At 26.6% G+C, this 27,680-nt stretch overlaps 6 protein-coding genes across 15 annotated transcripts in view; 3 read left to right on the top strand and 3 right to left on the bottom strand.

Annotated features, from left to right (window-relative positions):
- Positions 1 to 60: 60 nt before the first annotated feature.
- Positions 61 to 7,275, bottom strand: LOC118442728 (U2 snRNP-associated SURP motif-containing protein). Of its 4 annotated transcripts, none has more exons than XM_035868701.2 (20): positions 6,958 to 7,275; positions 6,821 to 6,865; positions 6,611 to 6,727; positions 6,379 to 6,475; positions 5,987 to 6,301; positions 5,591 to 5,655; positions 5,345 to 5,510; positions 5,023 to 5,186; positions 4,267 to 4,326; positions 3,549 to 3,592; positions 3,311 to 3,415; positions 3,005 to 3,232; positions 2,672 to 2,914; positions 2,353 to 2,539; positions 2,050 to 2,236; positions 1,852 to 1,985; positions 1,621 to 1,709; positions 1,341 to 1,500; positions 1,104 to 1,252; positions 61 to 545 (listed from the first exon to the last, which is right to left on the bottom strand). In XM_035868701.2, exons 2-20 carry the CDS (start codon positions 6,842 to 6,844, stop codon positions 260 to 262), a joined length of 2,820 nt encoding a protein of 939 aa, XP_035724594.1. In that variant the 5' UTR covers positions 6,845 to 6,865; positions 6,958 to 7,275; the 3' UTR covers positions 61 to 259. The 4 variants fall into 4 exon arrangements, with proteins under 4 accessions (XP_035724594.1, XP_035724598.1, XP_035724595.1 ...); XM_035868705.2 differs by having other exon boundaries at positions 1,341 to 1,497; XM_035868702.2 differs by having other exon boundaries at positions 6,821 to 6,844.
- Positions 7,276 to 7,354: 79 nt separating this feature from the next.
- Positions 7,355 to 10,259, top strand: msl-2 (male-specific lethal 2). 3 transcript variants are annotated; one of them, XM_035868713.2, is made up of 4 exons: positions 7,355 to 8,043; positions 8,132 to 8,295; positions 8,838 to 9,035; positions 9,167 to 10,259. In XM_035868713.2, exons 1-4 carry the CDS (start codon positions 7,464 to 7,466, stop codon positions 9,437 to 9,439), a joined length of 1,215 nt encoding a protein of 404 aa, XP_035724606.1. In that variant the 5' UTR covers positions 7,355 to 7,463; the 3' UTR covers positions 9,440 to 10,259. The 3 variants fall into 3 exon arrangements, with proteins under 3 accessions (XP_035724606.1, XP_035724605.1, XP_035724607.1); XM_035868712.2 differs by having other exon boundaries at positions 8,132 to 8,367; XM_035868714.2 differs by having other exon boundaries at positions 8,132 to 8,367; positions 9,126 to 9,388.
- Positions 10,260 to 13,017: 2,758 nt separating this feature from the next.
- Positions 13,018 to 13,714, top strand: ND-B8 (NADH dehydrogenase (ubiquinone) B8 subunit). Its single transcript, XM_035868720.2, has 3 exons — positions 13,018 to 13,123; positions 13,238 to 13,344; positions 13,555 to 13,714. Exons 1-3 carry the CDS (start codon positions 13,041 to 13,043, stop codon positions 13,644 to 13,646), a joined length of 282 nt encoding a protein of 93 aa, XP_035724613.1. The 5' UTR covers positions 13,018 to 13,040; the 3' UTR covers positions 13,647 to 13,714.
- Positions 13,715 to 15,284: 1,570 nt separating this feature from the next.
- Positions 15,285 to 16,865, bottom strand: LOC118442734 (pseudouridine-5'-phosphatase). The gene is made up of 5 exons (XM_035868718.2): positions 16,707 to 16,865; positions 16,488 to 16,577; positions 16,053 to 16,271; positions 15,705 to 15,937; positions 15,285 to 15,629 (listed from the first exon to the last, which is right to left on the bottom strand). The coding sequence occupies exons 2-5, from the start codon at positions 16,549 to 16,551 to the stop codon at positions 15,456 to 15,458; spliced, it is 690 nt and encodes a 229-aa protein (XP_035724611.1). The 5' UTR covers positions 16,552 to 16,577; positions 16,707 to 16,865; the 3' UTR covers positions 15,285 to 15,455.
- On the top strand, positions 16,685 to 20,035 carry LOC118442733 (O-glucosyltransferase rumi homolog). 2 transcript variants are annotated; one of them, XM_035868716.2, is made up of 7 exons: positions 16,685 to 16,849; positions 17,538 to 17,618; positions 17,777 to 17,948; positions 18,056 to 18,257; positions 18,494 to 18,772; positions 18,859 to 19,091; positions 19,286 to 20,035. In XM_035868716.2, the coding sequence occupies exons 3-7, from the start codon at positions 17,875 to 17,877 to the stop codon at positions 19,479 to 19,481; spliced, it is 984 nt and encodes a 327-aa protein (XP_035724609.1). In that variant the 5' UTR covers positions 16,685 to 16,849; positions 17,538 to 17,618; positions 17,777 to 17,874; the 3' UTR covers positions 19,482 to 20,035. The 2 variants fall into 2 exon arrangements, with proteins under 2 accessions (XP_035724609.1, XP_035724608.1); XM_035868715.2 differs by lacking the exon at positions 16,685 to 16,849 and having other exon boundaries at positions 17,156 to 17,618.
- A 129-nt stretch (positions 20,036 to 20,164) lies between these two features.
- The window catches only part of LOC118442731 (matrix metalloproteinase-14-like), a 41,366-nt gene continuing 33,850 nt past the window's right edge, over positions 20,165 to 27,680 (bottom strand). For 2 of the 4 annotated variants that reach the window (XM_035868710.2, XM_035868707.2), the window contains exon 10: positions 20,165 to 22,950. In XM_035868710.2, the coding sequence (XP_035724603.1) occupies positions 22,808 to 22,950 (143 nt within the window). In that variant the 3' untranslated portion in view covers positions 20,165 to 22,807. Of the gene's footprint in view, positions 23,470 to 27,680 lie in introns of all 4 variants that reach the window. The other 2 variants (XM_035868708.2, XM_035868711.2) reach the window with 1 other exon arrangement.

Below are 27,680 nucleotides of genomic sequence, written 5' to 3'. Positions count from 1 at the left end.
ACCTTAACATCATAATGGAGATATATATATATATATATATATATATATATATATATATATAAAATACTAAAGTTGAAACCTTACGATTAGAATTTTTTTACTTAACAGCATAGTATTAAAATATCTGTTGTAATATTTTTTAGTAAAATATTGGAGCATTCTTGTTATAAGACTATGGTAATGTAAAATTGCATATAATATATACTCAAACTCATGATTCTTTTACAGGCAAAAATTAACGGATTAAGCGTAAAGTAACTTAATACTTATGCTTATGTCTGTGCTTACGCGGAGAAGGCGAAGGTGGACTATTAGCTCTATGTTTAGAGGAAGTACGAGGTGGCGGTGGAGGTGACAAAGATGGAGATCTACCACGTCTTTTTCGATCATTACGTTCACTGCCTGGCGATCTTCTTGATGTTCTAGATGAAGAAAGAGAAGGTGATGGTGTACGTCGAATACGAGGAGGCGATGGAGTCACTGGTACACGCTTTTTATATGGTGATCGCGATCTACGTTTATTACGCGGTGATCTACTGCGGGATCTAAAACAATATAATAATAATAGATCATATTAAGATCATAGGAAGACATCCTTATTAATTACTATTACCTCATCATATATATTTTTTTGTTTTCTTTATTTTTATTTTTTCCTTTTTTGTGAATGTTAATTTAATTAATGCTTGTAAAGTATCAGTATGTATATCTTAAAATATGTGCTGTTACAAGATTTATAATTATTGTTGTTTATTACTTCAATATTTTTCTAGTATATTATTTTTTTTATATCATTAACGCGATAAATGCAGTCGTTTTGAAGTCCCACAATATTATAAATAATTAAAAGAACACGCATACAATATATATATATGTATATGTATATATATATACACAATCATAATACTTAAAAATCTAGTAAATGAATAGTGAATATGAAAACAGATGTAAAGATTAATGGATAATGTAAATACAATAAAATAATATATATATAGATATTTTCTTAATGTAATTGTCTTTTTATTTAATCATTCGATGAATAAAATGTAATATTGTGTTGTTTTTCTCTTTTTTTTTTTAAGAATATAGGTGAATATACGTACCTATATCTATTACTCTTAGATGAAGGACTCGTTGATCGCCTTCGATCCCTGTAATGACTTGGAGATTCCGGGGTTGTACTACGTTTCTTCTCTCTCCTTCTATCATCTTCTCGGTCGTCAGTTTTCAGGTCCTTCATTTCCCTTTCGCTCTATAATATATAACAAATAATAATTTTTCTTTGATGGGATATTATTATGTAAAAATAAAAAAAAAATAAATAAATAAAAAAATTTTACCTTCCTTATTAATTTCTTCCTATAATGTTCAACTTGTCCTTGAATTGTCATACCAGATTTTAATGTTCTCCTACCACTTTCAAGTTCATCTTGATATTGCATAGTTTTAACTTCTATTTCACGTAACCTATTACGCCTTTCTTCATTGTAATCTCTACTACTATAGACATACAGTGTTTGATGAATATAAAACTTTAAATTCTCAACATATTTTCAGTTTAATCTTTTGAAACGTTCGCGATACTTGGACCATGCTGTTACCTTAGGGTATATATATTACCTGGAATCCATACTAGCATCTTGAGAATTTGAATCGTCATTCTGACCTAATTCTTCCCACTTACTAGTAGTCATAGCTTGTGCTTCAACCTATTAAATCAGAAGATATTTATGATAGTATTTCTACTAAAATTTGTTTTCAATTATTATTATTATTTTTTTTTTAGTCTATTTAATAAAAGAAGCCATTAATATATATGTATATATAGGGATAAAAAAAATGTTTGAAAACCTGGTCTGGGTCCACAGTTTCCCATCTTGAAGGTACAAAACCAGCTGGCATTGCTGGTTTCTTTTCGTCTTCTTTATTTCGTACATTCATATTATCTTCATCATCCATAGGAACGCCATCAATATCTTCATCCACTATATAAAATAAATTTAATAAAAAATATTCATTATATATTAAATATAAATAATAAATATTTACTGGGTACTCCATCAATGTCATCATAATTGGATGTTGTTTGCGGTGTAAGTCCATGTTTCATTGCTCCTTTAAGTAAAGCTGCACCATCCAAAGGTACACCATCTAAATCTTCTCCACCTTCACCATCAACATCAGATAAAGGTGCTCCATCTATATCTTCTTCATTTTCTGGTTCAGGCTCATCTAACTAAAGTAAAAAAGAAAAAAAAATTTTGTTTATTATATATATATATATATATATATATATATATATATATATATCATAATGTGATATTTAATTTTAATAAAATATTTAATATTTACCATAACAAGACCCAAAAATGTATTTTGTAGTTTAACAAGAAAGTCTCTTGGATAAACTGCCCAATCTTCCCATGCTCTGAACATTCTCATCACACGTGCTTTAAATCCTTCTGCCTTTAATCGACTGTCAAATTGTTTATAAGCCTGATGTACTTCATTGAAAATATCAAGAAGACGTGTTTCGAAACTGTAATATACATATAATTATTACATGAATATATATATTACATATATATTACATATATATATATTACATATATATATATATATATATATATATTATATTTATTACGTGTTACTATGAAATATATATATTTACGCTTTTCTATAAATTGTAGCATTAGTAACTTTTACACCACAATTGTGTAAAACATCAGATATAAGATATAATCTTGCTATCTTTTTATTAACAGGTGTTTGAAGTATTGATAATGACTCTGAAATACAATCACATATTTCTTCAGCCGCTTCTGCATGTTCTATGCAAAAAACCATTGCTTCTGCAACTTTTATTCGTTCTGGTGATATATTCCTTAATAAATCCTCTAGTCTATCTCTTTGACTATATGAAAAAAAAAAAAAATATAATTTTATTATATATTTTTATTACATTTATATGTAAAAGTAGTTGAAAGAAATCATTGTAAATTACCTGTTAGATAAGCTACCTCTTCTTGGTTCCTGTCTTTCTTCCATTTCAATTAATTCGTCGGGCATACCTTGCGTCCATGGATTAATAGGTGGAGGTCTCCATACACTTCCACCTTTGAACATTCTAAAATCTTCTGTACGCCATTCTTTCTGACCATCTCCTTGCAGAATAGAATATAATTTCCAACGATAATATGTATGTGCAGGTGAATAATTTTCAAATAAAAACCTTTGATGAAAACATTTCTTTTTATAAATACAAACATTAAATTTTTATGCGAAATTCTATAATCAATGCAAAACAAACCTAAACATGGGATTGTTTAATTCTCGATTCATTATCATTGCTTCAAACATTGGACCTTCCCGAATTACAAATTCCACCATTCTATGTATTAACATGACTAAGTTCCTATAACGCAGAGTTTTATTAAATACGTGTTTTCATAAATCGGAAATAACAGGGTCTATCTTCTTGAGGTTGTGTTAAATTTCCTGCATGTATACTTACAGAAAATTCAGAATCAACTAAAAACAACAAATACCTTTCGGTTGGAATAACCACTTTGACAACTGCATTCTGCAGAACCTGTGACAGTCCAGATCACAGTGTAATAGTAACAGTCGATAGAGTGTTCCAATCCACATTCCACAATGTGCACCCCAAGAATGGTCGCCAACAAATTAACACAACACAATTTGTAAACGTAGATTAGAGATATCTTGATATCATGATAGGAACATTTATATGCCTATCATTAATTTTAGAATATTTTTTTTTCTATATTTAACTTGCCAAAATGTATCTGGGATTGTTATTCTCATATGCAACACTTACCAGTTACATTTATCTAAAATGCTCTTATAACTTCATTATCCAAAGATGTCATGCTTTCATATTCAATTACATTAAAAAGTTATAAATATACAGAAATGAAATATTATAATTATTAATATTAATATAATATATATATATATAAAAAAAAGAAAAAAAAAAAAGAGATAAGTATATCACTGTGTAGTTTACTGAAGGCATGTTTCTTTTTTTATATAAATAAACTTTATATGACATGTATACCAAAATAATATCTATTGTTATTGAAAGCAATTTATTTTGAGAAGCAGGTTTTTGTAATAAACATTACAGAAGCCTACTTTGGCATAATATTTTTTTTCCATATAATTACATTATAATATTTTCTACACTGGAATAACAAAAGACATTCTAACAAAATATATAGAATAACATTAAAATACTATTACCTTTTCGAAGTTTTCCTTTTCCTGGGGATCTGCACTCTGGAGGTTGCGGATACGTGGTATCTGAGATTATGTTTCAAAAATGGTTATATGTTTCTAATAAATATTGGTGGAAAAAAATGTCATAAACATTTCTTTGTAATAATCTTATTTCACTAAATAAGTGAATATATATATATATATATATATATAACATAAATAAATAACTTATTGCTTCCACTGAGCAATACATTTACCTTACCGCTTGTAATAAGTATATAAATAGATGGAATTATGATAAAAATTAAATATTGGAAAATTAATCTAATTAAAATATATTATTAAATATTACTTGACAAAAATGTCTGAAATACTATAAAATTTAAGTTTAACAAGTGAAAACGTGTTCAATAATCAAAACAATTATGGAGTACCTACATAAAAGGAAAATAGTCTATAAAATTATTACTATTGTTATTATTATTATCATTTTTATTATTATTATTATTATTATTATTATTATTATTATTATTATTATTATTATTTAATACTAAATTCTAAGATGATTTTAAAAAATCTTGCTTTTTTTATGATAATATATATAAAGCACACAAGTAAAAAATGTATATCTTTGAAGTGAAAATACTTCTTAACTAAATTTTTAAACAATATGTATGATAGATAAAAAGGGTAATTGTAATATAATAATAAAACGAAATTCGTTAAAACGAGATTGATTATTTTATTAACTGCACCTTTCAATTGGTTTAATTCATGTACCTTGTGTCTGTCACGGCGATGTGGTTGTGCATTAAATGGAAGACCAGATGGAGGCGGTGGCTGTGTAATCTCCATTAAAGCAGGTGGAATGTAGATAGGGTATGGTGGTATTGGTACACTTTTTCCCCAGCCTAATTTCATCTCATATTGCATTATATCACGACCTATTTTATTATCACACAAATCATTTGTTCATTATTATTTGTATTATTATTATTATTATTACAAAAAATAAATATATTCAATATAATTCATTTATCCATTATATTTTGTTTTAACAAATATTTATAAAATTTAGAATTTTAAGGAGATTATCACTTACCATTTAAATTTTTTAATGCCCGTTCTCCATCTTTACGACTCATAAATGCTACAAATCCACAATTTCTTTGTCTTGCTTTTTCTTCATCACTACGTGGCCACATGATTTTAATACTAGCTAATGGTCCATATTTGCCAAAAATTTCCATAAGTTGTTGCTCTGTAATCTGTGAATAAACATAAACAATTATTAATTAAACGAATGTTTTAATCATATTTTGAATATAGACCAAACGTGCAGTTTTACCTTAGGATTTAGATTTCCTAAGTATAAATTTGTCGTATTAGGATCACCATTATCGAACGAACCATCTATAAAATTGAAATATTTTGATTTATTATTAATTTATAAAATATAAAAATTTAATATTTAAGGCAGAGAAAGGAGCAGAGGTATGGGATTACCCTCATACATCAGGGCAAGGAGACGAGGATCATCAATGAAGTTACGTAGATTAGCTTTTCGTGGATCTGGATATGGGGATATACCACCTATTAAAATTTTAAGTATACCGAGAACTCATAAAAAAATTCAAAAATTATGGACTCAAAAAAATTTAGATAAATAAAGATAATGCGATATGAACAATTCGATTGGTAAAGAGTTCTCTTATAATATAATTCACATAATATTTATATATACCTTCAACACATTTTAATGCAGCCATCATTGGATCTTCAGACTGAGTAGAAATTACAGTTTTAACTACACCCTTATACTTGTGTCTTTCTTCACGTTCTTCTTGTATCATTTTAAGTTCTTCTTTGAACAATTCAAGATTACTCTTCTTTTTTTCTCCTTCTTTTTTCTTTTTGCCCAATCTATCCAGTTTACGTTCATTTGAACCAAGAAGTCTTGCATATTCTTGCGCTTGCTCTGCTGATGATCGATTTTCAACCAATTCAGATATTTTAGATTGTGGTTTATATAATTTTCCTTTCTCTCTTGTATCTTCCTCTGTAAAAAAATATTATATAATTTATAATTAAAGATTATTCCTTTGGATTAACGATTTAAGAACCATTGAAACGTACGTCTTTTGCCAGCATCATACGTTCCAGCTTTTACCCAAACTTTACTTGTCGTTTTACTAGGGGTCTCTTGAAATGTCGCTACAAATTCTTCGAATGCCTATTTAAGAATACATATAAAATACATATATAATATATATATATATATATATATATATATACATATATGTATATATATATATATAAATGGCAAAGTACTTAAAAAAGTATACTGTATATAATTTTTAATGCCTACTTGAGCAGCAGCCTGTTCTTGTTCTTTCTTACGTTGTTCTTCTAATTCTTTTTTACTCAACGGACGTTTTCCCATTGTACCAATGGAAAATGCTTTGAGCTTTTGCTCTGTAATTTGCTAGAATGAGAAAAAAATAAGACGTACATGTAATAAATTAAACATTCAAACTATAACATCGAAAAACTTTAAATATACATTATTATTTTATACCTTCATTATAGTTTTATCCGCCATCTGTAAAGTGTAATACGTAACCTACAATAGTGACATGAATATAATAATCAAAGAAGCGCACAAATATTACATATTAATTAATTAATTTAAATTAAATAATAAATGGAACACACGTTATCGAAAATAATTAATTTCCTTTCATATAACGTGTTTCAAATACGTCTTAACAACCAATTCGTTTTCTATGTTGTATCTAATACTCGAAGAAAGGATTTAGTGCAATCTTGAAACATTTGAGCAATTATAATAATTACAATATTTCTATGATAAATTATTAGAATCTATCGTCGTTTAAAATCAAAAATTTTCGTTTCACAATAAAAGCGGTATAATTTCGCTTTACTTGCTATTCGTTAAACGAAATCGCGGATCTTCATATATCAAACACGATTTTTGTTAGAAATGATGTACATGCACATTATCATTACTACTCGACGATAGTTGGCGTACTAGTAGGCGAATACAACGACATCTGTTGAAATTAAGAAAAAAATACATCTTAAAATTAAACATGGCCGGTGTTTTGTTTGTGTGTAAAAATGGTTATGCTTTACGGCTATGTTTAGATAATTTTTCGCGGTAATCAAATAAATTTCTCGTGGAGTTAGGACGGAGGAAGATGAACGCTACGAGTCTTTACGTATCGACATGTCGGTTGGTTTTACAAGCGGATTCTGAAGATCCAAATTCATGGACAGACTTGTATAGGCTAGTTCCGTACTTGCGGCAGAGCTTGAGTTGTACAGTGTGTTCGAATTTGTTGATCGAGCCGCATACACCGACTGAAACGAACTGTCAACATCATGTGTGTCGTGGATGTAGAGGTGGTCGTAAAAAACTCAAACCATCGTGTAGTTGGTGCAAGGATTATGATAAATATGTTGAAAACGTCCAACTTCGGATATTGTTACAGTGTTACAAAAAACTGTGTGAATATTTAACAAGCACAAATATTTATCGGAGCTTAATACTCTCCGTGTCTTCCAATACAACAAGCAATGGGCCATCGGCTATTGGTGCTACTAGTCTCATGGAACTCATACAAGAAGGGACCGGTTTTAAAGACGAATTCAAAAGTACCGCTGGTTTATCTAAATCAGCGTACAGTATTCTCCCTTGTGTTTATACCAGTACTACCTCTACTCAAACTCAAGGAAATACTATGTCAACTTCTGAGAATATTTCGCAAAACATACCTGGTTCGTTCAGATATTAAAATAATTATTATTCTATTTCAATATATTTATTTACAAAGATATAGTTCTCATATAATGTATTGGATTTTAGAGTCGCCAACTATTCGTACAGTTTCAAATGGATCTTCGATATATTCGGTGATGTACGCTGGGTCTGGTAACAAAATAACGATAAAACGGAAAGCAGCGGCCACAGAAGAAATAGAAGTAGGACAACAGGAAATGGATGGAACACAACAAGGCTCTGTAGGAGGGGTAAAATGCATTCCATCTTCCCAACTTAAATATGGGACCCCTTCTCAGAAAAAATCTTCAAAGGGCAGCAAAGTAATTTCAATAGATATTCGGTTAATCTTATGCCTTACAGGAAATATACATTGCACTGTAATTTTTATATAAATGCTAAATGATGTGCATCCTCGTTAATGCTACTTGTAAGGTACAATAATTTACTTGAATTTGCATAACATTTAACACAATTTTGTGAATATTAATTTTTAACCTTGGCATATATCATTCATTAGTCCATACTAACATTTGTCCCAGAAAGGTTTTGTATTATATTCTCCTTGGTCCCATAATGAGATTAATGCAGATGTCTCATAATTTCATAATCAGTCATCTTAACCAATTAAGCATGCACATTAATAAGACATGTACATACACCTCTGCATTAATCTGCACTATTTACCTCTTTTTTATTTATTTTTATTTCTTTTTTTTTTTTCTTTTTTTTTTCTTTTTCTCTTTTTTTTTTCTTTTATCAATAATAACATGGCTTGCTCTGTTATATGCAGTCCTCGGGCAGTTTTAAAAAGCCACGATCAAGTTCTACTAGGAGCAAAAGAAAAGGATGCAGATGTGGTAATGCTACAGCTATACCTGGAAAATTAACATGTTGTGGCCAAAGATGCCCTTGTTATGTTGAAAGTAAACCATGTATTGAATGTAGATGTAGAGGTTGTAGAAATCCTCATACAGCTGATGGTTTAAAGGTATTGTAATATTATTATTGTTTTCTCTATGACGTTGTAATTTGTATCTTATACTACCAATGATTGTTTAATTATATCCTATATACACAGGTGCGTATATATATGTATACATCTATGTATATATATTGCAGATCCGCCCACATATACCAGAACTTCATAACCTGCAATTACAACTGTCTACTCCCTTGGATTGTGATGAACTAAACTCAGATCCCTTAGGATCCGTGTCACAATGTCTTTCAACATCTCCTACAACAATTCAAGTATTAAATGTCTATTCCACTCCAAGACTTGATATTGATAACGTTCCACAAAATTTGCCTGCAGCTTTATTAGTAGGAGAAGATGCTATAGTTAGTACTGAAAGTGAAGCAGAAGACAGTGATATACAAATTGATGTGTGACAAAGTGTTTAAATAAAATTATGCATTATACATGACAAAATAGTTACGAATAATTGATTAGGATGAAATATATATAAATATATAAATATAAATATATATATATGTATATGTATATGTATATATATATATATGTATATATATATAGAGAGAGAGAAAAAGAAAATCTTATAAGATAAAGCTTATGCGATATAATAATCGTAAAGCTATTATCAGGATGATAAATAATTATATTTCATTTCTGGATCTTATTAACCCTTTCGTGGTAGCGGAATTGATCGCTAAAATATGATTAGGGTCTCCGTGCTATAAGTGTAAAATTCGCGCGCTGAAACAGTCTCTGGCGTTTCGAATTTACTTCTTATGCCTTGGAGAGTTTTTTTGATAATAAAAATTAAAATAGTAATAAAAAAAAATAAAAGGTAAAGAGGACAAACAAATAATCTACTATAGACAAAATATTGTACATTGACTATAGTCGTTCGTAGTATGTGAACAGCGTTTCATGGCAAGCAACTGTAATTCGCCCATAATAGCGAAAAAAAAAAGTAATAGTTGATAATTCAGATATAAAAAGATAAATCTTGTACAACAGCATCGATAACCAACTATTTTGTTCTAATCTAAAGTCTTGGAATTATTTTTCTCTTGAAAGTTATTAAAATATCTACTTATTAAAATTTATTTAGTTATTTTTATATTAGGTTTGATGACATGTATTTGCACCAACAAAATTTATTTTGAATTTGAAAATTTGTCATTGTTATATGAAATTGAAAATTGAACGTATATAAATAAACTGAACAATTAATCTAGTTGTATAGTATAAAAGGCAAGTTCTTGGAACTATAATGCTTTGAAATTTTATCAAAGATTATGACTTTTATTCAAAACATTACAAATTATATTTGGAAAAATAGAGAAATATTTAATATAAAAGTACAATATACTATTTAATAAAAGTAAGTCTCGTATATTTTGACTGTTCTAATTTTTTTTTTTGTTTCTTTTCTTTTTTTTTTATTCTTATTTTTTTTTTATTCTTATTTTTTTTTTTTTTTTTTTTTTTTTTTTCAATGTAAGAATAATAAATCTTAATCTTTTTAATTGGATAGAAGATATATTAGATAATATAGGTACAAAAATATGTAGATAAAAACAAGAAAGAGACAGATTCTTTTTCTTGTCTACTACATGAAGCTGTTGTACATTAAAAAATAAAAAAAGAAAAAAAAATAGAAAAAAAAGAAAAAAAGAAAAAAGATAAAGAATATAGCAAATTATGGAATACCTTTTAAAAGAAAATGTATATAATTATACAGTGAATTAAAAAAAAATTAAACAACATAAACTTGCCACTTGTACATACAATGACGAAAAGTCACACATATTTTAGCTACATATATTTTAACTATTTTACATACTGATATTTCCACTTTTTTAACTTAAAGGTGCAAAAACAAAACACATTCAGCATTTTCTTATATCAAAAAAAAAAAAAAAAAAAAAAGAAAAAAAGAAAAAAAATTATCTTAGCCCTTAACAAATAAAAAAAGAAAAAAAAAGAATGTTAAATTATATGATAATAATAATGTAAATATATTAAATAATCTATATATATATATATATATATATATATATATATATATATATATATATATATAAGTCGTACAATTTGTTCATACCATGTTAGAATATGAAACTGGAACTGTGGGGCAAATATGGCTGTAATTTTTACTTTGCCTCCAATTTTATAGAAAAATATGAGATATTAGATATACAATAATTTGCCTAACGTTTAGGTGATTTAATGTAAATACTAGTATATAGATAATAATTTTATAGAAGTGGGAGTATTATCTTATGTCCAAGACTTACAAATTCTATTTTTTAGAACTGGATTTGTTGACCTTGTGAGATAGAAAATTTCATCTACATATATATCTCCATCTAATTGAACAATTGTAACCAAATATTTACTACTTCCAAATGTTAGTACAAAATTACTAACTAATGTGTAATGCATTTTTATTGCAATTGTTTTCATAATATATCAACATCATAAATTTTTTTAATATGGAGATCTATTAATTTATTGTTATATTTATATTGTGTTAACACAATAATAAAATAAACAATGAACCTTAGGATGATTAAAACAAAATAAATTTGCGTAATGTTCCATAAAATGGAAATACGAAAAAGATATAATGTATTGTAATTCAGACATTTGTATAACATATAGATTATTCATGAAAATTATAGTAACAGATATGATATATTTCTCTTAATTGCTGTATTTCCTGGGTTTTTTATTATATTTTTTTTTATTTTTTTTTTTTTTTATTTTGTAAATAAACTATTAAAATATGAAAAGCTTTTTTGCTTTAATCGTACAGATAGCATAAAAGAATCTTGGTCCTTTCTTATCATCTACTAATATACACAATGTTCTATAGAAATAGCATACTCAATTTTTAGCATTTAACTTAACATTGTAAAAAAGTAAAAGGTATTTCTTTCTGTAATGTTCATTATTTGGATGTCATTGATTTTAATTATAGTAATTAATTCCTATTAAAAATATTTTAGGCATTTTATATATATGTATGTATATATGCATATATATATATATATATATATATATATATATATATATATATATATATATATAGATATATATCAATTTACAAGCAGATCTCAATAATTATTTTGTCTCATAAAAAGTACGTGTCCTATGTTGATATATATTGATGGTAATAAGTTTCCTTGGCACATATTTGTTTATACTGACACCTGTCTATAGTCATTTTTATATTTAAAATGATTACATAATGAATATAATTTATTTGATTAAATTTCAAATTTATTCTGACACTTTTTTAGATATATAGATACTTTTGATATTGTAGATATAATATACATATACAAAAATAATTACTGAATTTACTTATTAGTCAGATTAATTATTATTTATTAAAATTTTGGATATTAATATAAAGCAAAATTGTTGCCAAGAAAGCTCTAATGTCAAATACTATATTTAAAATTAAGTAAAATGTGGATGTATATGTATATAATGTAGCTATGCATTTCTGTATCAATGCTTCTATACAGTATATCTGATATAAACCTGATGGATAGATAAATTAAAAATGGTAGTAGTTTCAGTGAAACGATTTATTACATTTTATGAAAGAAACGTTGGTTAAGGATATATAAGATTTAGTTTATGAAGGTAATTTGTAATGTCATTATAGTCTTCAAGAATATGTCATACAGTGTCACTACATACAGAATTAACAGAATAAACCTATTTTACATACTAATTCATAAATATTAACATTTCTATTCCATTATACATACATAATATTCAAATTATGATTAATATTATGTTTTTTAAATTTTGAATCTATGATTTTTTTCGCGGGTTTTAATCTATTCACAATTTTTTATATATTATTCAAACTAATAACCTTATATAATTAGGTAGATAATTTTAGGAAATATAAATTTAAATTTAGAAAAGTATATTGAACTATTATTTTTTTGGTAATATAATAATCGTATGACATAAGTAGTAACTGAAGAGAGCAATTCAAAGATGGCCGCGATTAAATTTGGATCGCATTTAAAGGAATTGCGAATTCTTTTATGTCAGACGTCAAAGTCAAGCGAAGGAGTTAGGTAAATAAATGTTCCACGTAATAAAAGAAAGAAATATTAAAATTAAGAAGATTTAGTAGTGATACAATTATTTGATTACAACTCTAACCTAATTGTTTTTAAATTTGTTTCCAGAGACTTCATAAAACAGAAGTATGTCACTATTAAAAAAAGTAATCCAAAAATTCCAATTTTAATTCGGGAATGTTCTTTAATTGAACCAAAACTATATGCACGTTATGGTAAGTTATATTTTATAATATTAATTTTATCATATTAGTATTACATAAATCTTGCAATATTGTTAAGATTATAATTAAAATAATATTGAAAAATAAATATTTGATATTGTATTTTAATAATAAAATATAATGAAAATTCAAGAAATTCTTGACAGATAATATGTTATATTTTTGTTATAATAATCTTTTATATATATTACAATATTTCAGAATATGGCGTAGAACGAAATATATCTTTGAATGGCTTAAAATCTGAAGAAATTCTTGAAAGGCTCAAACAACTTGTATCCTCAAAACCATGAATGTACTCTACCTTGTAATATAGATATGTATCATAATTGCTTAGTTATCAAATAAAATAGTTATATATAAATTAAAAAAGCAAAAATTCAAAATAATTATTTTTAATTTATAGGAACAATTTTAACAGGAATTTAATAATATATACACTAAACATGTATATAATCAATAATGATAATGTAAAAATTACAAAATATAAAATCTATCATGCGTATGTATATGATATTTGAAAAATCTATACATAACATATAGATAAAGAATTTACATATAATGAACTTAATCAACTAAAAAAGTCTCTAAATATATGGCAGGATATGATTTTAATTATTCGTTTTTCCTTTTTTTTCTTTATGTTATCATAATTGTTATAACTTTTATTTGAACTAATTAAGAAAATATATATATATATTTTTTTTTAATATATCATTTTTAGTAGATTTTGGAGGGGAAAAAAAATTTGTCTAATTGTTTAAATTGATCCTATAGAAAATCTGCCTGCAGATTTTATATATATAGAATATATATATATATATTCTACTTTTTACAATTATATTAGACTATGTTTCAAAAGGCTGTTCATCACCTCCCTCGCTCGAATTATGTATAAATCAGTGACGAACGTGGAAAAAAATGTACTAGAAGCGCGTTAGAAGGACGAACATTTATCCCTTCCGAAGAAGAACATTTATCCCTTCTCTTGATTTATCGTATGGACGTGTATGCTTGTGTACATATACTGTGCTCTTTTCATTTTTATCGTGAATTAAAAAGCTTAGCTGACATCAGACATTAGACATTTAACATTTAACATTTAACAAATTATCTGACTTGAAATTAATACATATCTTATAATGGTAAGGACAGGTAATTTATAGATAGAATTACTTATATATATATGGATATGTAATGCAACAATACTTTTTTGTAACAAGTAAAAACCTATGAAACAATATTTTTTCATTACACAGTACAGTAACTAAATGGATAAACAATATATGGCTTTTTTTTTTTTTTTATCAAATAACATTTATATAAACTAGAAAACATAATACTTTTTTTTTAGTAATAAAAGAATCCTTTTGAACACAATATAATATAAACATAAAATAATATCTGTAATAATAAATCAGTAATAATTTATATAAAGTGCCTGTCATCTTCGAATCTTCATTTGAAACATTGCATAACTTTGGCATAAGTATCATGACTGTTATCTTTCAGATAATAATAAAGTAACAATGCAAAAAACAAAAGGCATATAAAAATATACATTGTCTAAAATCATTGTTTATAAATTAATTAATTAATTATATATATATATATATATCTAAATCTTTTTTAATTTTATTCAAAATCTATAGTTTATTAACTTTTTTGAAATAACAATAAATATTAATTAAACCATTTACCGAATATTAGATATGCTTATTTTTTGAAGTGGCATAGTGTAACACAAAGTGTGACACAAGCATAACCACATGATAAATCTATGCAGCACATTGCAATAATTTACGGTATAATTACCTAATTCTCCTAAGGACAATTATAAATCGATCTTTATGAATAAGGATTCATTCAAAATATAAAACGTTGACACACGAGATAATTGTCCAATTTTAAAAAAAGTATTACATTTGTTAAAAAAAAAGAAATACTTGTACATTTAAATGAGAACTTAATCATTTATCGAAATTCTTAGAAATTAGTTTTCTGTAATAAATTTTTACCTTTCTAATAAGCCCTTGTTCGTTTAAATCGATTTAGAATTATGTTTAGAAAAATTTATGGCTACTGAAATTGTTTTTGTTTAATTAATACGGTGGTAAACCAAATAGTTCTGGACGAAAATCATCAAGGCTTTTCAATACGATTGTTGCATTTTCAAGATATTTTTTATCCAACAAAGGATCCGGCACCATTACAACTTGCATTCCTGCAGCAATACCAGCTTCTACTCCATTTGGAGAATCTTCAAATACTAGGCACTGCAATATCATATCAAGTTATATTTTTTAATATAACTTTAATATTATATTAAACAAAGTTATAAACTTAAAGACCTTTGAAGGTTCAGGCTTATCAGGAAACCGTTGAGCAGCTATTAAAAATATATCAGGATGTGGTTTTCCTTTTTTCACCTCTGGATCTGTACCACCATAAACTTTATGATGAAACATATCAAAAATGTGCTCCCATCTTTGCGTTTTTATGTCACTAGTTGTTTTAGCAGAACTTGTTGCAAGTGCGATTGGAATATTATTATTTTTCAGATGCTTTAAAAGACGCTCTGCACCTACATAAATACATGATATTTCTTTACAATATATAAAGGTATTATTTTACAAACTATGTTAAATGTTAATATAAATTTGTAACATGAGTGATTTTTTAAATATATTAATATATACCTGGCATTAAATTACACTTTGAAAAAACGTCAGCATATATAGCTGCAAGCTGATTTTCAAATTCTGATCCACTAATTGGTAATTCTAACATATCGACAATGGCATTTGCAGATTCATTAGACTTAAATCCCATAATCTTTATTTTATGTTCCCAAGTATATTCTTTACCATATTTTTGAGAAATTTGATTGAAAACTTTGGAGTACAAAACCTCTGTATCTAAACATTAATAAAGAGATATTTTGTAACATACATTGTATTTATTAAGGATGATTTATTATATATTTCTTTTCTTAAAAACAATAAAGTATGTCTATGGTAAAAATTCTCTTTAATACAATTGAATTATTAAAAATAAAATGGAATTAAAAATTTAACTATCTAATATTTCTATAGTTATATATGTAATAATAAATGGATAGATAGATACTATACCTAACAATAACCCGTCCATATCAAAAATACAATGCGTTACTTTTTTCAAATTGTTGGCAGCCATTTTCAAAGTAAATTTTTATAGGTTAGCTGCAATTATAAGATAAATATTAGTCAATATTAATGCAAATTGTAATAAGTTAACAATATAATAATTTAGAAAATGTTATAAACTTTCTTATTACAGAATGACATTTAAAATAAAGTATTATCACTTACGATTTTATCTCTACTATGTAAATCGTTGATAACGAAACAATATTTAAAGATTCGAACCAGTTTACCAAGATAATCAATTGAAAGAGTATGATGAAACTTTCACCAGATGTCTTCTTGAGGTTTTAAAGATAGCCAAGTATGATGTAAGTATTATAAACAATTCTTGTTGTAAATATCATTTTTATTTTTATCTCTTTTTTTTTTTATTTTTTTTTTTGTTTTTTTTTTTTTTTTATTTTTTTTTTTTTTTTTTTTTTTTTTTAATAAAGATAATAATATTGACATAATTTAATTGACTTGTATATTTCAACAGGCGGTTATTCTATTTTTTTCTCATATTTCTTTTCTTAATAATACTTATTTATTAAATCGTAGAATAACTCTGTATAAGAAGGTGTAGTTCTGATTTCTTTTTCTCTCTTTTTTCTTTTTTTTTTTTTTTTCTTTCTTTTTTTTCCCCCTTTTTTTTCTAAGTATGAGTATAGAATCTATGTGGAGAAGCAAACAGAAGTATTAGGCAACCGTTGAGCTTAGAAAATTTAAACGATGTTAGATATTAACGATTATAACCAATCAATTTTATGATCATTTTTTGAGTAACAAATAATCAAAAAATAAATACATTGTATTAAAAATGATTGGTTAATTCTATTGTGTATATATAATATTGTTCAATTAGTGCTGATATTTAATAAGAAAGTTTTACAAAGGTTTACATAGTATATAAACAATTGGAAGTTACTTTTTTATTTGGTATATATAAAAATTGAAACTACGGCGTATGAATGAAGTGCTTAAGTTTTATTGTTTTATTAATAATTTTTTTAAAAGGACACTGTGTCGAACGATACTGCAAAGTTAATGACGCAGAAAATTGTGAGGGAAGAGATGAAGGTTATAAATATACGAAAGGTATTTATTTTATTTTATTTTATTTATATGTTGTGTTCTTTGTGTTAAAGATAAAAAAAATATATATATATATATTCTTTAATGCATACTATAGGAAAATAATGATTATTGGATTTGTATTATAATATATGTATATATATATAATTTTTTTTTTATAGCTTCAATTGAAAAATATGAAAAATATATTGAAGCTATTCATAATGCTGAAAGGAATTACATCGAATGCAATGCTACAAGATGTGAATGTTTTAAGGATATGATAATTAGAGATTTAAAGCCATTTAAGAAAAATGGTATAAGTAAAGAATTGATTGATATAGCAAAGACCAGGTATGTATACTCTATTGAAAATTGACAGACACATTACTATTTTGCTATTTATTAATTTCTTTAACTGATACACAATATTTTTGTATTTTCTTTTTTTTTGTTTTTAGAGGTACATTTTATCAAATAATAGGAGGAAAGCTTTACAGAGAGAAAGATTGTATGTTTCCATCAAGATGCGCTGGTATAGAACATTTTCTTTTGAAAATAATTCATAACTTAACTGACATGGATTTAGTTGTTAATACTAGAGATTATCCTCAATCAAATAAGCATTTTGGAAAACCTCTACCTGTATTTTCTTTCAGCAAGGTAATATATATACAAATTAATATAAGCTTGGAACATATTTTCCAAATTTTATTTTTATCTAAAAAAAAAAAAAAAAAAAAGAAAAAAACGTCGTTTAAAAGAAAAGAAATAAAAAAAGAAAAAAAAAGAAAAGAAAAGAAAAGAAAAGAAAAAGAAAGAAAAGAAAAAAAAAACTCATTCAATTCGATATCATCTTAATTGGTGTCCAAATTCAGCACATTACACAATATTTATAGACACCACAATATTATGATATTATGTATCCAGCATGGGCATTTTGGGAAGGAGGACCTGCTATATCTTTATATCCTCGTGGTCTTGGACGGTGGGATCAACACCGTGAATTATTAAATAAAGCTAGCGATAATATACCATGGAATAAGAAAAAAGAGAAAGTATTTTTTCGTGGCTCTAGAACTAGCTCTGAACGCGATAATTTAATATTATTGAGCCGTAAAAATCCAAACTTAGTTGACGCACAGTATACAAAGAATCAAGCATGGAAATCAGATGAAGTGAGTTACTTTTACTTTTTCCTTTTTTTTTCCTTTGATAATTTACATTTAAGTTCTATCTTTATATATGAATTTTTAATTTTTAGGATACATTACATGCACCACCAGCTTCTGAAGTTCCATTAGAATCTCATTGTGCATATAAGTATTTATTTAACTATAGAGGAGTTGCAGCTTCATTTCGATATAAACATTTGTTCCTGTGTCGATCCTTAGTTTTCCATGTTGGCGATGAATGGACAGAATTTTATTATGATGCTATGAAACCATGGATTCATTTTATTCCTGTACCTAAGGATGCCAGTCAAACTGATTTAAAGTAAGATATGGTAATCTCATAACATATTTTGAGCAGATTAAAAATAATTTCTTAATATAAAATAAGTACTTAAATACTATTACTTATATTATCCTGAAATTATATTATATATTATTATATATATATATATATATATATATATATATATATATATATATATTGTAATTTAATTAACGTTTACATTTGTTTTTTAGAGAACTCATACAATTTGCAATTGACAATGATATTTTATCGGGAAAAATTGCAAATCGCGGAAGAGATTTTATATGGCATAAATTAAGAATGAAAGATATATTATGCTTTTGGAAAAAATTATTAAAGAGTTATGGGAAAATTCTGACGTATAAACCAGTTTTAGATAAACATCTAATTAAAATTGAACGAAAATAATTATGTACTTTATAATTAACGAAATTAAAAAATATATTATATAATAAGTGGAATCATTATGCTAGGTAAAATATACATGTATTTTATTATAATGTTTACTTTATGATAGTGGAAATTATATTACAATGGAGGTTTTGTTAGTTGGAGTGAAACACAGCTATGTGGCAAGTTTCAAAGTGAATCATTAATACCCCAACATTATAATCAACACAAAAACGGCCTTGTACTATGTTTACAATAAATTTTTATGTATCAAAACATAATAGGGGATAATAATATGTTGTTATTATAATATGAAAAAATTAATTTCTAAAACTAATTAGCAAATAGATTATTTAAAAAATACTGATCATAGTACAGGGCCATTCATAGTGTATTCTGATACACATTAAGCAATTCTTAATACTTAAGTACTGGTAAAACACTTACACAATCAAACTACTTTGAGACTTATTGAGTAATAAGAAAAAATGCATATTGGTTGAAAAAAATTATCGATTTGAATAATATATAAATATTTTATATAATACATATGGTCAAATATAGTCTGTCATCATAATTGTTTCATTCAGTGTTAATTTAAAATAATACTACAAAGTTTTTAACTATATAAAAATTGATATTTGATCGATGCACCCTAATATTTTCAAAAAACCATAAAACGTATTTGGTTCTTGTATATACTTTTATTATAATGAAATATTTTTCAGATGAAATTAATGTAAATGTATTGACGATATGGAAGCATTTATTATAAGGAAATAAATGTTTTAGAATAAAAAATAGAAAAAAAAAATTAGAAAAAAAAAGAGAAAAAATAAAAAACTTTATATTTTAAAAATGAAATTCTTTGTAATAGTTCAATTTACATGAAAAAATAAAGCTGCATTTTTTAATGCATCGAAGAAGATATAGGTATGAGATGTATGCGTTACAAAAATATGATTTCTTTTTGTAGATATCAAATGTATACATTACAAAAATATTTTTTAAGGCACTTGCAAAATAACAATTTTTTTAACATAATTGTAAATTAATAGTTGTGACATGAGTACTATAGCAGATGTTTTTTTTGTATGAATATTTGTTTGTGAATAAATTCATTTCGTAAATATGAAGTAATTATTGTGTTCTTTTTTTTTCTTTTCTTTCTTATTTCTTCTTTTTTTTTTTTTTTTTTTCTTTTTTTTTTTTTTCTTTTTTTGTAAACTTATCATCTACACTGCATACTGCCTTTTTTTTCTCTCTTTAAATTACATTATGCCATTTTTTCATATTTTCAAACAATTAACATGTAATTTGTATATAATTTAAAATTCTATAACACTCATGTAACATCATAACTTTCTATATAACAAATATCTGGACAATATCATATTGTCGGTTATGAAACAATCTTAGCATTTCTTTAATAGTTGCCCCATTGCAATGTTTTGTTGCATTCTTTTTTCATCTTTCTTTTCTTTTCTTTTCTTTTTTTTCTTTTTTTTTTTAAATAAGAAATACATTTTGAAATTTGTGCGAAATGCTAACAATGTTCTAGACCCAAATGAATAGTGCCTATGATATTTTAAAGTCTTTACCCCAGAAATATACAAAATCAATAAATAGGCAGTGTGAAGGGTCCAGCCAAAACATTGGATTGCGTAATTTAATAATATTCATATCAATACGAGAATTCCTTTCGAATCTATTATATATAACATTTTTATATTAAATTAGCTTAGTTTCTTCATAAAACGGTCCAACTTTCAATCTCAATTGAAACGATTATGTTATTTGATATTCATTTAGAGGAAAAAAAAAAATAAAAAGAAAAAAGACAAAACATTAAAGTATACTTTGGATAAAATAACTCGTAAAAGTATGAATATAAAGACGTTATACTTAATAAAATTGAAAGGTCATTTTTCTAACGCTTAAATCTAAAAATAATACATCGCATCACATTTCCTATGTAAAGTTTTAACATTGGATTTTTTCTTTCTTTCTTTCTTTCTTTTTTTTTTTTTTTTTTTTTTAAATCCTTATAATTCGATTAATACGTCAATCGATCGAGATGATGAATGAACATTACTTTAAAACTTATTTTTAAACATAGGCTTACATTCCAAAATATCCGAATGCACACGATGGCTGAGCGATAGTCTAGAGATTTATTTTTTCAAATTCATAATAAGCGCGCAAATTAAACGTCAATTTTAATTTATTAAATTGTTCCACCCTATGCCGCCACGTCAAAAGTATCGTGACAATTGATAATCGATGTAACATTATTACATTTTATATTCTTACATTTTTACTTAAATCTTCGTTCGAACACGCGGGAAAAATTCAAAAATTATTGTTATATTACTTTCTGTTTCTTTTACTTTTTTTTTTCCTTTTTCGTTTTGCATTCGATTTAATCCAATTATATTGAGAATCTCATACGAATCGTTCAAACGCGGATAAACGCGTGCAACAACGATCGCTCAACCGTTAATTTTCTATCGTTCGGATTTTTTATTTATTTATTTATTTATTCATTTATTTATTTATTTATTTATTTATTTATTTATTTTTCTTTATTTGTGATCAAATTCGTACGACTACTTATTACATATACATACATACCGTCTGTACGACTCTTGTGAACTAATTATCTAGAGAGAGAGAGAGAAAGAGAGAGAGAGAGAAAAAAAATTTCTATTCAAGACGTCACTTCATTGGCAGCTTGCGCCCAACTTTTCTCTCTCCCTCTCTCTCTCACTCCCTCTTCCTCTCTCTCTCTCTCTCTCTCTCTCACTCTTTCTTTTTCTTTTTCTTTCTCTCTATTTCGCGGATACCGTCCGATAGAGAAGAAGCTTTGACGCACAGCGGAGTCACCGTATTCTAACCACTAACGATAGCCAATCGTAGGTTGACGATGAGAGAGAATATGGTAGAAACATCTATCTCAAAAAAAAAAAAAAGAAAAGAAAAAAAAAGAAATAAAAAAGCGCGGGAACGTTCGTTTCGAGCCATGAAACCAGGGACGACACAATCATTTTAAATATCGAGAACACGAATGGCCTTCTTATTCTTCTAGTCTTTCTTCTTCTTCTCTTCCTCTTCTTTTTCTTCTTCTTTCTTTTCTTCTTCTTCTTTCCTCTTCTACTTTCCACATATTTTCTTCGACGTGTTTGGACTCATGAGAAATTCTTCAAACACACATATTATACACACGATGATACTCCGTCGAATGGATTAACCGGAGAATCCTTATCGTAATACAATACATATTGTATTTCCTTTTTTCTTCTTCCTTCGACCTTGAAACATTCCTTCGTTGTACAACATTTGATTTATGTTGTGATGATGAACCTCGCTATGATCATCGTTAAGATACTAATGATAATGGACCATGCCTCGTCGTTGAAAATGCCACGAGATCCAGAATCCATGCGATCTTGATTAGATGACGTTGCGAATTGCTCGTCTAATCCTCCTGTTGGGATTTGCAACGAAAAAAATCGTAATGCGCGCGGCATAACGTTAAATTTTTTTATACGTGATGGAATGAGGGATTACGATTGGTTCAATTTTAGGGTTATCGGTTAAGGTGATTGGATGAGCAGGTTGATAATGGCGGGGGTGGAGAGTGAATTCGATCGATGATTGGCCGAGCCACGCTTAGCAAGAGGTCGCTCTTGTCGTTTGCTTGCTTGCTTGATTGTTTTTTGTTTTTTCCTCTCTCTCTCTCTCTTTTTCTCTCGCACCTGGTTATCGCGCGCGAAACAACGTCTTTTCAAAACGTGTGCGGACAACAGTTCTCGCAATCTTTTTCTCGCATCGTCGTTGTTTGGAACTTTTTTTTTGTTTTGTTTATTTTGTTTATTTGTTTGTTTTTGGTTTGCGATCGTTTTGGCACGTGTAAACTCGACCGAACGGGCCGTTACGGACCCAGCCCCGCAGCTCTCTCACTTTTTCTCGAATCCGTTTGATCCGAGACGAAAGTTGTTGTCCTCTGGAAATACGATTTTTTCCGGGATTAATTATTTCTTTTATCCGTTATTTCGACTAACCTAGTTCTTTTTTTCTTTTCCCCTTTTCCTTTTCACTTTTCAATGTGACAAGTGTGTGAACGAGTTTTATCGTTGTCGCGTAGTGAATAAAAATACGTTGTGATTTTTTTTTCTTTCCATTTGTGACATTAGAAAATTTTTCACGGATAAATTGGTATGCACGTTTGAAGATCATTTTTTTTTGTTAGAAGAGGAGCCAACGAACGAATTTCTTTTCTTTGGTGAGTAAATAATGATTATTCATTATTTCGATTGCGATAAAAAACGACAAAAGGGAACAAAATTAAAACGTGCAAAAAATAATAATTTCGTCTAATTCGCGTTATCATGATCGTAGAAATTTCTTTCACCGTACCATTAAGATAGATCTTTTTCTTTTGTTTTCTTGTGTAAACTTACATCGCATTTCTTTCACGAGTATCATAGTTATTCGTCTTTATTTTTTTTGTACTTGTGAATTAAGTTCAACTGTGATACATCTACGAAATTCGATATTTCAAATTCAAAGTTAGGTTAATATCATTTTATGATGTTACAGTTGTTGAGATATAATGCGTCATAAGTTTAGATCTTATCAAGTACAGTTTAGTAATTTCAATATCATATTTTAAATTATTATAACATCAACTGCGAAACAAATAGGAATTTCTAGAAAAAAAATTTTTACGCGATACCATTTTCCTTCGATAATTTGTATTCCGATTCTTTATTCGATCGAAGCAAAATGGCGTTGTTTCTTATATTTTCTTTTCTTTTTTTGTTTTTTTTTTTTTTGTTTTTTTTTTGTTTTAATCCAAAAAGAAAACGAAAAAGAAAACTCGAACTTGTCGAAAATGAAAAAAGTAATGGCGGAAAAAAAGAACTCATTAGAAGATAATAAAAAAGAAAGAGACAATAAAAGAAATAATAAATGCTGAAGAAACAAAAAGAAAGAAAGTAAGAAAAGAAGAAAGAAACATGCTGCATTGTGACTTATCCCGTTCAAACAAAAAACTACTTTTTTTACTTCCTTTTTCAATTTTTTTTTTTTTCTTTTTTTTTTTAAATCTTCCTTTCACCATACGCAATTGAAACATAATGATCGTGCAAAAAATAATAAAGATTTTACATACATAAGAAAAATAAAGAAAGATTATTATTAAGAATAACGTGCAATAAAGAAATGCGATATGTGTACTACCAAGTGTGATATACATATGTATATATATAGTGCATTAAAAAAATAAAAACCAAACAAATCAAAACAAAACAAAGGAAATAGAAATAGAAAAAGAAGAAAACAAAGATAGATGAAAAATTATTCATCTGAGATATGTGAAAATTCAAAGGAAAAGAAAAGAAATATTATGGGATCACTCAACCAATAAGGAAAGTGAAATTGAGAGCACGTGACCAAGAGAGTGGCTTGTGATTGGTTAGAAGGGAATATAAATCCTTTTCTGATAATATTAGTCCAAGTTCCAAACAACGTGACCGTCAACCGCTTATTTTTTTTTTTTTTTATTATTAAAAAAAAATTTTTTTTTCTTTTTTTTGGCCATGCACCTTTTATTTATGCACACACTGAGATACTCACGTACGACGTGCTCGAGCAAGTAATATGTTTTATTGCATGTGTCGTGTGTGTGTGTATATATATATATATATTTTTTTTTTTTTTTGATCGACCTCGTACTGTGATTTTACTATGCCAATACACCATACATTATTACATGTATACATAGATACATACATATATATGTGAGATTAAAGAAAAAAAAGAGAGCAGTATATAGAGATATTTTTAACACATATATAACATGCATGTGTAGAGAAACATATTTCTAATATACAAAATACGTGCATAATATGTACGTAACTCGTGCCAATCGTTTGTTCGAATAATAAACTCTCGAAATTGAAACGATCGATCTTAGAGATCGATCTAATTACTTTATTACTTGTTAGTTGTGTTATATTGCCGGTGATAACTAACGTGCAAGAAAAAAGAAAAAAGAAAAAAAAAAAGAGAGAAAATGTGCAAATATACCATAAAGATCTATTGATATCTTCGTATGCGTAATAAGACTGCATTGTCAGTCCCTCCCCCCCCCCCCCATAAATAGGACGAAAAGGGACAACCGATGAAATGAGACGGAAAAAGTTAATTTGTCTCTGTGCGCACAGTTTTCTGCGCAGATGATTAATTATAAAGTTAAATTGTAGGAATGTACGTAATGAAAATTAAAATATAACATGTAAAGAAAATTACGAAAAAAGGAAAAAAGAAAATAATGATAAATAAATATAATATATTTTAACGATAGAATAGAAAAATTATCTTAAAAATTTTGAAGAATATATTAGATCAAATTTATTAATTTAATTAATTAATTTTTAATTAAATTTCTGATTGTTTTTTTTTTTTTTTTTTTCTAAAACCCTAACGTTTTTTTTTTTTCGGTTAAAATTGTCGATACAAATGTCGAACGAAGTCATACTCTGACAGACAAAGATAATGATATTATACTTTTTTTTATTCTTTATTTATATTTATTTATTTATTCTTTTTTATGTTTATACTTTATTTTATATTTATACTTTAAGATATTTCCGTCTTTCTTTTTTTTTTTTTTCGATCTAACTGACAATGTAGTCTTATTACACATATAGATACAAATTTGTTTCATATTTTATTCTATTTTTTATCTTCCTTTTTTGCTCCACTCTAAAATAGATAGATTGCAAAGAGATAGGAAGCGTGAGAGGGGCAGCGACGAGGGTGCAAAAAGAGATACGAAGATCATTAGCATGCGATCACAAGCATAGGTGCTAACAATACATTGAACAAGCGTACGTTTTTTTTTTATATATATAAAGATGAAAAAAAAAAAAAAATAGAGTAAGCCGTTCTATAGAAGTTGCTTATGTCTAAAAATATTTACTACATATTTACTCTGGTTCCGGTACTGGATACGGCGACGATGACACATTGACGACATAATAATATAGTAATATCCTTAATCTTTTCTTTAAGATATTACGTATGTATATCGAAGATTTTTATTTAAAAAAGAAAACCAATTTTTCTTTTTTTTTCTTTTTCTTTTTTTTTTTATGGAAAAAACGAGAGGAAAAAAAATAGAAGAATAGAATATAATCGGTCCCGTTACTCGCCAACTGGCTAATCAATACTTTGGGCTTGTATCGGCTCGTCCAACAAATAATTTCGGAATTTTTAATTCCGTGATTAGGAACCAAAAATTGATTACTTCCTTTTTTTTTTTTAGGACTAATTTTTCTTTCTTCTTTTTAGAATGTGATACTAAGAGTCTAGAAATCCATTATTTTACAATTTCAAAGTGAATTAATCCAGGAGATATAAAGATCGATAAAAATCAATTGATTTTTAATATCACCTAATTGGTGGACTTTTAGCCCAATTTATATCATTAAAAATTCTGACATCAACTTATTGGCCGATCCAATAGTTAGATATCTCGTGGTAATATGAAACGTAAGATTTAAAATTCGATTCGAGTCGGTGATTGTTTTAGCAAAAAAGATATATATATATATATATATATATATATATAAAATGAGATATTGTGGATTTTTTTTTTTTTTTTTTAAATACAATAACGACAATTAGAGACAATAGGACGTCACGAAATGCAAGAACACGATATGATCGTTTTCATGAGTTAGATTCGCTTGCGTGTGTTTGCATCTGTCGTATTATTATTATTATTATTATTATTATTATTATTATTATTATTATTATTATTATTATTATTATTATTATGATTATGATTATGATTATGATCATTAATTCACCTTTAAGAAAATGGATATTAAATTTTGTTTCAGATATTATTAACTAAAAAAATAGAAGAAGAAAAGAATGAAGTAAAAATGAATGAAATTTTTTTTTTTTTGATGATACCCATTAGTAATATCCGATAATAAGTTAGTAACCAGCACCATCTTTTTTCTTTTTCTTTCTCTTTTTTTTTTTGTTAACTTTGGACGATGACAACAACAATAGTAATATCCCTTTTTTTTTTTTTTCTGCGAACCATCGTAGATCTCATGTGCGTGCATTTTTAATCTTATCGAATGTTTAATATTATTTCTATCGGTTTGGCCGAAAAAAAAAAGATGTCGGAATTTT

The sequence above is a fragment of the Vespa mandarinia genome, chromosome 22 (assembly GCF_050613455.1).
Source record: "Vespa mandarinia isolate Hongniang chromosome 22, ASM5061345v1, whole genome shotgun sequence".
NCBI classification, from domain to species: Eukaryota; Metazoa; Arthropoda; class Insecta; order Hymenoptera; family Vespidae; genus Vespa; species Vespa mandarinia.
Note: the sequence above shows the minus strand (reverse complement) of the source record. Positions and strands in the feature narration are given on the sequence as shown.

What these genes read in the sequence shown, in the direction of transcription:
- msl-2 (XM_035868712.2), top strand. Translation starts at nt 7,464, where the DNA reads ATGAACGCTACGAGTCTTTACGTATCGACATGTCGGTTGGTTTTACAA. An exon ending in TATTTCGCAAAACATACCTG is followed by an intron (nt 8,044 to 8,131) that starts GTTCGTTCAGAT and finishes ATTGGATTTTAG; the next exon opens with AGTCGCCAACTATTCGTACA. An exon ending in ATACAGCTGATGGTTTAAAG is followed by an intron (nt 9,036 to 9,166) that starts GTATTGTAATAT and finishes TATATATTGCAG; the next exon opens with ATCCGCCCACATATACCAGA.
- LOC118442733 (XM_035868715.2), top strand. Translation starts at nt 17,492, where the DNA reads ATGAAGTGCTTAAGTTTTATTGTTTTATTAATAATTTTTTTAAAAGGA. An exon ending in CTGTATTTTCTTTCAGCAAG is followed by an intron (nt 18,258 to 18,493) that starts GTAATATATATA and finishes CAATATTTATAG; the next exon opens with ACACCACAATATTATGATAT. An exon ending in GCCAGTCAAACTGATTTAAA is followed by an intron (nt 19,092 to 19,285) that starts GTAAGATATGGT and finishes TTTGTTTTTTAG; the next exon opens with AGAACTCATACAATTTGCAA.
- LOC118442728 (XM_035868701.2), bottom strand. Translation starts at nt 6,844, where the DNA reads ATGGCGGATAAAACTATAATGAAG. An exon ending in GTGGTTATTCCAACCGAAAG is followed by an intron (nt 3,416 to 3,548) that starts GTATTTGTTGTT and finishes TCTGCGTTATAG; the next exon opens with GAACTTAGTCATGTTAATAC. An exon ending in TGACATTGATGGAGTACCCA is followed by an intron (nt 1,986 to 2,049) that starts GTAAATATTTAT and finishes TATTTTATATAG; the next exon opens with TGGATGAAGATATTGATGGC.
- ND-B8 (XM_035868720.2), top strand. Translation starts at nt 13,041, where the DNA reads ATGGCCGCGATTAAATTTGGATCGCATTTAAAGGAATTGCGAATTCTT. An exon ending in AAGTCAAGCGAAGGAGTTAG is followed by an intron (nt 13,124 to 13,237) that starts GTAAATAAATGT and finishes ATTTGTTTCCAG; the next exon opens with AGACTTCATAAAACAGAAGT. An exon ending in AAAACTATATGCACGTTATG is followed by an intron (nt 13,345 to 13,554) that starts GTAAGTTATATT and finishes ACAATATTTCAG; the next exon opens with AATATGGCGTAGAACGAAAT.
- LOC118442734 (XM_035868718.2), bottom strand. Translation starts at nt 16,551, where the DNA reads ATGGCTGCCAACAATTTGAAAAAAGTAACGCATTGTATTTTTGATATG. An exon ending in TATGGACGGGTTATTGTTAG is followed by an intron (nt 16,272 to 16,487) that starts GTATAGTATCTA and finishes ATTAATGTTTAG; the next exon opens with ATACAGAGGTTTTGTACTCC. An exon ending in AAAGTGTAATTTAATGCCAG is followed by an intron (nt 15,938 to 16,052) that starts GTATATATTAAT and finishes GTATTTATGTAG; the next exon opens with GTGCAGAGCGTCTTTTAAAG.